The 9,952-nt window shown below is 39.7% G+C and overlaps 1 protein-coding gene across 1 annotated transcript in view; it reads left to right on the top strand.

Moving 5' to 3' along the window:
- The first annotated feature begins 1,737 nt into the window (after nt 1-1,737).
- The window catches only part of LOC126259439 (uncharacterized), a 146,092-nt gene continuing 137,877 nt past the window's right edge, over nt 1,738-9,952 (top strand). Inside the window, exon 1 of the mRNA XM_049956254.1 lies at nt 1,738-1,914. Coding sequence (XP_049812211.1) covers nt 1,886-1,914 — 29 coding nt within the window. The 5' untranslated portion in view covers nt 1,738-1,885. The remainder of the gene's footprint in view (nt 1,915-9,952) is intronic.

The raw sequence follows: 9,952 nt of genomic DNA, 5'->3' as shown, positions 1-9,952 counted from the left end.
TTCAGTGCATTCACACTGGACTCACATTTGGGGAGACAACAGTTCAAATTCATCTCCAGCCATTCAAATCCCTAAATCACTCCAAGCAAATGCTGGGATGGATTCTTTGAAGGGCGTGGTTGATTTCCTTCCCTGTCCTTGAAACAATCCAAGCTTGTGCTTCATGTCTGATGATCTCAATATGTGGATTCTCCAGCCTCTAGATCTTCCAACCTACTCAGCTCTAAAGGACTATTACAGTCAATGTATTGAGAGCTGGCTACTGAATGAGCCAGCCAAAACTCTGGAAATATATAACATTTCTGAATAACTGGGGCAAATCTAACCATGACCATTTAGCACAAGCAATATATCTATAGGATTTAAAAAAAAAACTGGAATCCATTCCTTTAGCAGTTATATGTCTCCTGATTTGGACTTCTTAGGGTTGTATGTATCAGCCAATTCTAACTCAGATGAAAACCCATAACCAAATAAATCCAGGAAATACCATTGTTTCTTCTCTTAATCACCCTCAATGAGAAAGTAATCCCATTCTACCATTAATGTCTACTGCTCTGTCACTGATTTTACTGCTGCAAAGGACATTCCTTCTGTGTCATTGAAATACTATTTCAAGTACTGGTACTAACAACTTTAGGCCTATAGTTTCCTCGGCAGAGATTCAGCCTCCCCACAACCTAGTCCTTGAAAAAATGTCAATCAGAAGGGCAAAGAAGTTATGAACACCTCATGACAAGTTTTTAAAAAGTAATTCAAGGTGAAACAGTCCCCTGTGATCATGTTCTTATGTACAACAAAATGAGTGGGTTGAAATGACACTTTAATTCTCATAGCTTCAAGTATTGTACTTTTTCAAATGAAAATAAGTGTGACAGTCCAGTACAATAAAAGACATTGTTATAATAGTAATATACATTCCTAAAAAATAAGTTCCATTTCTTTTACATTATATAACACTTCTGAGTATGCACACTACCTTCTTAAAATGTCGGAACAGTTGTGAGCATTAAAAGTTTTACAGTTAACTCTGAATATTTTGAAAAAGGTTACATAATAATATAAAACAAAAATTAAATCTGTCATTTGACTAAATTTCCACTTTTGGATAAATACTGTTCATATTTGTTTGTTTATTATACAAAACTCGAAAAGTATGTATAAAAATGAGATTTAAACAGCTACGTTAACTTTGGTTAATTTAACTCTCGGAAAACTTTCGTTCTCCGCCAGTGATCATCAGGATCTACATAATTACTTGGTTGAATTTTTGCTGAAGTATTACGATGTCCAAGGGTAGTGAAACATAAATATTACATCACGTCTTCTTATATGATCCAGTATTTACATTATCTCACATAAGATGGTTCCATCAAAAACGCGCAACTATCGTTGACAAATAGTTAAAATATTGAAAAATTTACAAAATCAGTATTTCAAACTTTTTTAAAAATATATTATCTATAAATCGTACAGTACACAAATGACCTATCAAACGTTAATCTCATCGCCGAAATATATAACTAGTTTTTCAACATCTTCTTAATGCTCGTTTCACTCGCTGTTAATTTGAATTTACCTCTTTGCACGTTGGTCAGAAATACCAACGCAGAGGAAACCAACTTTGGACGCCACACACCAGATACAGTGTTGGCAGCGCTATAGTGACGACAGTGGAAGGCGTGTCTGTTCGTGCAGCACGTGCACTCATGGGCCAATAGGTAGCGAGTTACGTATGTTACGCTCAGAACTGTGAGTTGCCAATGAATCGCTGGCATTCGGGTCTGAGAGGATCGTATGTACAGGAGCGAAGATATGGAGCTTGTAGCGAGGTGATTGGTTTCAATTTGTGACAGCAGCTGAGGGGAATTTTCTGTGGACCGCAATGGCCTTGACCAACGCTGTCGGTAAAATGTGAGTATTGTCTAAAAGCTATTAGCTTCGCAGCATAGTGATCTACTACACAGCAATAGGCGCAGGGCATTGACGTCAAGACGTGGATATCGCTTCTCAATTCTGACAGTGACATCGTCTACGAAAGAATTTAGTATGCCTCTATTTCACAGGCATATAATCTGGCGTCCTGTTAGGTGGTGTATTTAAATTACGATAAGCTCATAGTTCGATGAAATGATTTTATTTCTTCACCATCACAGTAGTAGTTGAAATTCTTGTTAATGTGATGCTGAAACGTGAGTAATGTTGTTTGACGAAATGTTTTATTGCAGTAATTCTTGGATAATGGTGTGTTTATCATTTCACAGTCCTACATGTTTATCGTCTCTCTCTGTCACAGCTGCTAAGTGCTTCATTTGTTTATTTCGAACCACAGTTCGTGTAATGGTTTGCTGCTTTGCTCTAAACAACTTATAATAAATACCGCCACTATCGGTAACACCCTAGAACATGGGTTTGTTGTCGAAGTCTAACAATAGCGTCTTGCGCACATTTCGAAATGAAATAAAATGCATCGATTTTATAAGAAGTGTTGGTAGCAGTTTTCTTTGAGTGTTATCTCGCCTAGAATAATGCGAAAGTATATGTAACCGAGTGATGTTGAGAAATTGCTCATATTTTTCGCCGTTCAGAAGCAAGAAAGTTTACATGCTTTCATACAAATGTCAGTGCGTTAATTAACACTTACATTTTGTTTCTCGAACATGGTAATTTGCATAAATGCGTCGTCTGGAAGATATAATTTTATGGTGGAAGTATTTTAAAAAACTATATAAAGTTCCAATCAAAGCGTAAAATAGGTTCAGAATATTAAGTGCGCACAAGAATAACATAAAGTACTCTTAAATATTCGCTGCACGAGTATTATCGCTTGGGTCCCAAAATTGAAGTACTCTTAAATATTCGCTGCACGAAAATAATCGCTTGGGTCTCAAAATTGAAATACTCTCAAATATTCGCTGCACGAAAATAATCGCTTGGGTCTCTGTCACCGTTACGTTATAACTAGGGTATTATTTATGTTATTGCACGTATCACCCAAAAACCAGCAACCTGGAAGTGCTCAAAACAAAAACAAACTTGAAAATCGTTTCGGTGATATCCCTTTAAATTTGCAATGGATTTGGCAAGAGCAAATAAATCACAACATAATCAGATGTTGCAGTCATACAGCCCCCCCCCCCCCTTTTCTGTATTTTAGCTGTACAAAATAGTTCATCGTTAAAGCGTCTACAGACAACAATCAGATGTTTTAAGGGAGAGTTGCCATTGTTCAAAATGAAGTGGGAAAAATGCACACATCCAGGATTTTAATAATGTAGAATATGAGCTGACAAGTATATAGTACTGTTTGTGAGTAATGTAGGAAGCTACAGAGCTTGGTGTCCGTCGATACGACGCGGGAAACGCTCTAAGGCCCAAACATTGTGATCTTGAATGTTGGTTTGTTGTTAGGATTCCTCGTGGAGACAGTGAAAATAAATAAATAAAATTACCTTGAGAAATAAAAGCACGCTGATGAATGAGATAGAACATCGCTTGTGTTAACGCTGAAAATGGTATAATAAATGAATGAATTGTAAATGAATTTTTTACGTAGGAGCAATAGATTGTATTAGGACAGCTGTCTTAGTGCGACACATTTTTAGTTTTGTGTACAGTTTTTTGTGATAAGCGGCACTTTACTGAGAGTTTTCAGCTTCTGTTTGTTCCTACTGAGACATTAATACTTCCACTAAACCATTACTGTCAAATGTCCATTGTCCAAGACATTTATTTGTCCACGACATTTATTTGTCAGTTCGCAAAAACATTCGAGCTATGTTAGTAAAAGACTGTCCACAGAACCCATTAGATGTCAGGAAATGTAGATATCAACACTGCTTGCAGCGTAGTTTCTTTTTAGATGGCTTTTTTTTCAGGCCTTGCATGGCGAATACTTTTTGCACTCACTGTATGTTAATCTTGTGATACGTAGCACTGTTGATGAGAATGAGCTGGAAATTAGTAACTGAGAATAACACCTAATAACAATACCTTGTCAAGAAACAAAACAAAGACCGTCGGAACAGGCCTGGAAGTCTCAACGGCGCCGACCGGCCGCCGTGTCATCCTCAACAATAGGCGTCACCGGATGCGGATACGGAGGGACATGTTAGCACACCGCTCTCCCGGCCGTTGTCAGTTTTCGTGACCGGTGCCGTTGCTTCTCAATGAAGTATCTCTTCAGTTCGCCTCACAAGGGCTGAGTGCACTCAAGCAGCACTCAGCAGACCCAGACGGTGACCCATCCAAGTGCGAGCCTAGCTGGTCAAGCCCGACAGCGCTTGACTTCGGTGATCTGTCGCGAACCTGTGTTGCCATTACGGAAGGCCACTGGCCTTAACAATATCTTGTCAGGCTTTCTAAAAAAACTTAGAGGGGCCGGTAGGTTTTACTTGCGTATCTTACCCACTTGCTTTTGTCGCCTCATGACACGGAGCTTATGCAACAGGTGAAATGAGTGTCACTGGTTTAGTTTCGGATTCCGTGGAAGATAGCATTTCGAGCTTGTTGGTTAGGGGAAATTCTCCCCCATCGCCGACTCCTCTGTGCAGGGTGCTAGCCTCACCACTGTCTCGCCACTCACAGTTAATAGTACTGGTATATTCTGTACTTTCTGTAGTCGAGAGTATACATGGGATAGTACTTGAGGTACCATTGTTTAATGCATTAAACACCAGTACAAACGTGCATTGCAGCTACCTTATGCATTCTGTGAAGCATTGTTAAAAGCAGAAGTATTTTTGTATTTCAAAGTTGATGAAGACCCTTTTTAAGACAGAAGATAAATTGCTGCTAAGACGTAACACATACCGGTACGCTACAGTTTTTCTAGTAGCGCAGTGCATATATATAGAGAATCCGTACCCTTTATACACGACTTTAATGCGTTCACACGACACGCTAGTAGTAGTGGTGGTTTGGGGGAGGAGGAAGGGTTCCACCGTTAAGGCTAGGACTGCTCCAGAATACTCGGACATAACGCATTTATTCGAAAATTTTCGAGGTGTTTAATTTATAGAAGATCAGATTTATGTCACGAAGAATACCGGCTTCTGTCAGAAAGTAGCGAAAGAGGTTAAAACAATGCACTCGATTTGGGATCACTGGTTTCGTACTTTTGTCATAAAATGTTTGTAGTAATTCTTCAGCGGCCCATACGCGAATGGAACGAAAGCCCAACAACTGGTACAATGGGAAGTACCCTTTGCCATGCACTTAACAGTGGTGTGCAGACTATGGATGCACATTCATCCTACGTCTTTACCACCCACCGCGCGCCCTTTCATTGTCTGAGGGCTGGGAACAAATGCCACGTTTTGTGATCATATTATTTTACAATAAATTGCTGCTCTAGAATGAGCGATCCCTGTTTCATAACTGCATTACAGATTTGATCGTTCATTTGACAAACCTGCGATAAAGATTTTTTTTTCCCCCAGGCATGCTAAAGCGCTATTTTGCAGTCAATTGTTTCTTCGCAGTTCATGAGTTTCACTCTGAAGTACAGTATAAAGTTTTTCGTAAACAGTATTCCCGAGCCCCGCTTAGGCCTACATCCCACTTCATGATTGGAAATAAATTTAGCCACAACGACCTTTTTAGTGCGGCAGTGACATTTCAGTAAAAAATGGGTTCGGAACAAACTGTTTCCTGACCAGAACATTTTCTGTGAAAAGTTCGCAGGTAGAACCGGAGTATAGGCTGGCCAATACCTCTTATATTAAAAGACACGGTGTAAAATGTAGCCAGCGTGCCATCCTTCACTTATGGTTAAACGAAGTCTGTGTGAACAAACAAAACTGTTACTTTACGTTGAACGGTAGGTCGTTGGACTGATTGAGTAGTTGGGACAGTGCTGAAGCAGAAATGAGTTTAGGCCTTACTGGAAAAAAAAAAAAGTGTATTCGGCTTAAGTCAAAGGTATTAGTATAAAATCAATATGCCCTGATAAGAAATTGAATATGCTGCTTACAGATATGATTCACGTTACTTTTAGCTTTGAGGTCAGTTATTGTCGAACCAAAAGAACAGATTCTCTTTCTTCGAATGCTTAAAAAATTTACTGCTGTAGCTTTCTGCTTTATCTTTTGCCGTTTTAGTAACTCCGAAAAAACTGAACTGGACTCAAATCAACTCTTTAAGTTCATCAACTACGACACATACGTACATCTTTTATCAATAAGTGAATAGTTTTAAAATGGTCTTACATATTAGTTTTGTGTATAAGTTGGTAGAGTTTTTCCATAAGTGTAATAAACACAACAGATGCACGTAACAGACTTAAGTTAGCTCTCCATCACTATTTACAACAGTCTGCCAATGCGGGGGTAATTAGATTCCGAGACTGTAGAAATAACGTTGTTTTTAAGACGAAGAACTAGTCGAGCCATATTCGGAGCATATTTTCATCCGGAAAGGGAGCAGCGTGAAGATTTTTCGATAGCGAGCGGAAAAGGTGAAAATCTGAGGTTGCAAGATTAGGCGAGTAAGGTGGTTGCGGAATGACTTCCAAACCTAGCACTTGTGTAGTGTTTTTTCACAGTTTAATGGAATGTGGGTGGGCATTATCGTGGAGTAGCGCCACTTTGATATTCGTGGTCTTTGTTCTTAGATTGTTTGTCCAATACGTATCAGTTGCTGACAGTAAATATCAGCAGTGATGGTTACACCTTTCTTTGTACACCACGCCGTCGCTGTTCTACCACATGGGTGAGCGCAGGTGTTTGTACGGGAAGTTGCTGCTTTGTTTTAGCTCAACCATTCCTTTTTTCCCCCATGTTATCATAAAGACACCGTTTCTCGTCGTAAGTAACGATACGAGGTAGGATGGGCGTTGTTATTCATGAGCCAATTGATGAAGAGAAGCAGAAATGCACATACTACCACCCGCTGATTTTTATGATTTTGGTTTGGAGCATGCGGTACCCACACACCTGGTTTTTTTTTTTTTTGCCCATTGTTTGCAGATGTCGCACGATGGTGCATTGGTCACATTTCATCACATTTTCCAGCTCTCGAGTACACTGACATGGATCATTGTGGATTAATGCGTATAAACGATCGATCTTCTTAAAGCGTCGATGTCTTCCTGAACACGGATTCACTAATGTCAAAACGACCATCTTAAAATGTGAAAACCATTTTCTTGTCGTCCTCTGCCCAGTGGCATTATCTCCATACACGGCGCAAATATTTCTGGCGGCCTCTGTTGCTGTCACCTTTCTATTGAACTAAAACAGAAGAATGTCGGAAATGTACTGATTTCTCCACTTGCCACTCCATTTTCTAGCATCCAGGGCTCCACTCACTATCTCCAATTGACAAAATGACAATATGTAAACTTAAAAGCAACTGTGGACTATAAATAAAAAACGACAATCGATAAAAAAGCCCATAGCAACCAGAACACCAACATGCAAAACAAAAATGCTGCGAACTTGCGTACCAACGTAAAGGGCCCCGTACATGTGCGACGGCTTGCTGTGATGGTCGCTCGTCTTGACATTTCCGCCCGCTCACGAGCGATTTGCCAAGCAGTTTCTATTAATATTACAAATGCCACTGTGTCGAGAAATTCTGCTATAGAAAGTGAACTGGTATGTTCAGCAGCAGTTGCAGTTGATTTCCGTATCCCCAAGAATACTTGCAAATCATAAATTTAAAATAAATGATAATTATGATTTATTAAACATGTTTTGAAATGCTTTTCGTAGGAACTGTTCGTTATATTACACAATATTTTACATTTTCCACTGACTCCAAATGGATTGTGTACGTCTTTCCAGTCTGCCATTGCAATTCGTTTTTTTAGTCCTCAATTCCTTTTTCTTTTATTAATCTTATATTAAACCGCACGAAAATAATCGCTTGGGTCTCAAAATTGAAATACTCTCAAATATTCGCTGCACGAAAATAATCGCTTGGGTCTCTGTCACCGTTACGTTACGTTATAACTAGGGTATTATTTATGTTATTGCACGTATCACCTAACTCTCCTTCATACAATTTACGAGGCCTGTTCAGAAAGTAAGCTCCGATTGATTGCCAAATTGAAACCACAGTGAACATCAGAAATGTTTTACTTGTAACAATTAGCTACACCTTTCAGCTACTTCTCTACGTAGTCGCCGTTCTGACTTAGACTTTTGTCATAGCGTTGTACCAACTTTTCAATAGCCTCATCATAGAAGGCAGCCGCCAGTGCTTTCCGCCAATTCTCCACGCTGGCCTACACCTCGTTGTCTGTGTCAAAATGTTGTCTTCAAAGACAGCGGTTCATGTGACCAGAGATGAAACTCAGGGGGAGACAATTGCGGACTGTATTGTGGGTAATCTCACATTTCCATTTGAAAACGATGCAGGAGCATCTTCATTGCCCCTGCAGAATGCGGCTGAGAATTGTCTTGAAGAAGAAACAGCACGACAGTTATGTAATGTTAGCTGCATAGCTTCAGGCGAAATTTCTCACCAGGCCCTCGTACTTGGCGGCAGACACAATTTTCTAGACATCTTTACGCACTCACTGCGAGCTCAGAAATGAGAAGAGCGACGTGATGCTAACTGGGGTTATACTAGAGACACTACCCAACACATCTGTGCAAAGCTTTATCGGATTTTCATAGTCGTTTCCATTTCGCGACCGATCGGAGCTTACTTTCTGAACGCCCCTCGTATAATAAAGAGTTACGGTAATCAAAGTTAGTTCATATGAAATGACAAGGGATTTGAGTCTATCTGTATAATATATTTGCCCTGAACACTTAAATTAAAATGCTCTCCTAACATTATAGTTGGTACTCTGTCCGCAAACTAAGTTTACACTCGTCGCGGTGGCTGCTGAGAGCGACAGTAAAGGCATTTCCCATATACAGCCGCTCCCATCACACACCGTGCCGAGTGTCAACTTTGTTTGCGCGTATAATACGTATTTCATTCTGTTAAGAAGTTAAAAACTCTAATAATGCGTATAATTATTTCATAAATAACTGAAAATCATAGGTGCTAACCTATTGTATCCTACTTCTGTAGCACAAGCTGCAAAATGATAATTGCTGCAAAATCAGTTCGTTTTCAGAGTAATTCGTGGTCCCTGGATGACTATAAATTCTGTTGTAAATTTCATACTCATTGTGGGCAAAGGGAAACGAAACCACTCTTGATAAATAGAAAAAGTATAAGCCATATTGCCACATACCACTGGTAACTAGCTAGGCAGCCATATTGCGTGCACGAATCGCACGCTATCCATCAGATTGCCTGGGATTTCCATGTGACCAGTGATCAGCGAACGATCGCTGCGATTTGCCCAATGTGCGATCTCCGAAGCGATCGCTCGCCCGTGCGACGGATCGCTGTGAGAATCAAAAGTCCCACCGACATGAGGATAATTAGAAACGTAGCGCTGAGCCAAATGGAGAATTAACTCTCAACTTACAATATTTCCTAAAAAGTAAAATGTACACGTTTCCTGAGGTACAGTAAAAATTATTTCTATTTTGTCTTAACAATAAGTGTTATTTCACTGATGCTTGAACGGACGGTCGCTCGAACGACGTATGTCCAATAGCAGCCAATAAACGGAGAAGCGCTTAAATATCGTCGTAATAGGGAGACATTTCCACGATGTCTTGAAAATAGCGCTGTACTGGTGGTTTATGCAGCGAAGTCCTTGTCACATTTCAAATTTGATGTCTTAAAAGTGGATGTATGAATTCAACATTTCCTATAAACTATATCCACTTCTAAGAATGGGGTTTGATGAGAAGTATATCTTAACATGCGCTCCCATGCATAACCTTAATTCATTAAACTCCATAGCCAAGCGTCTCACAACATTCAACTGAAGTCATAAGTAGACACAAATGCCAGCCAGTAAAATCGTCAGATTGTCAAATTGTACGATGTTTGCCAAAAATTTGGCCATGTATGGTGCTATGTTGTATTTGTCAAA

The sequence above is a fragment of the Schistocerca nitens genome, chromosome 5 (assembly GCF_023898315.1).
Source record: "Schistocerca nitens isolate TAMUIC-IGC-003100 chromosome 5, iqSchNite1.1, whole genome shotgun sequence".
Taxonomy (NCBI): domain Eukaryota; kingdom Metazoa; phylum Arthropoda; class Insecta; order Orthoptera; family Acrididae; genus Schistocerca; species Schistocerca nitens.
Note: the sequence above shows the minus strand (reverse complement) of the source record. Positions and strands in the feature narration are given on the sequence as shown.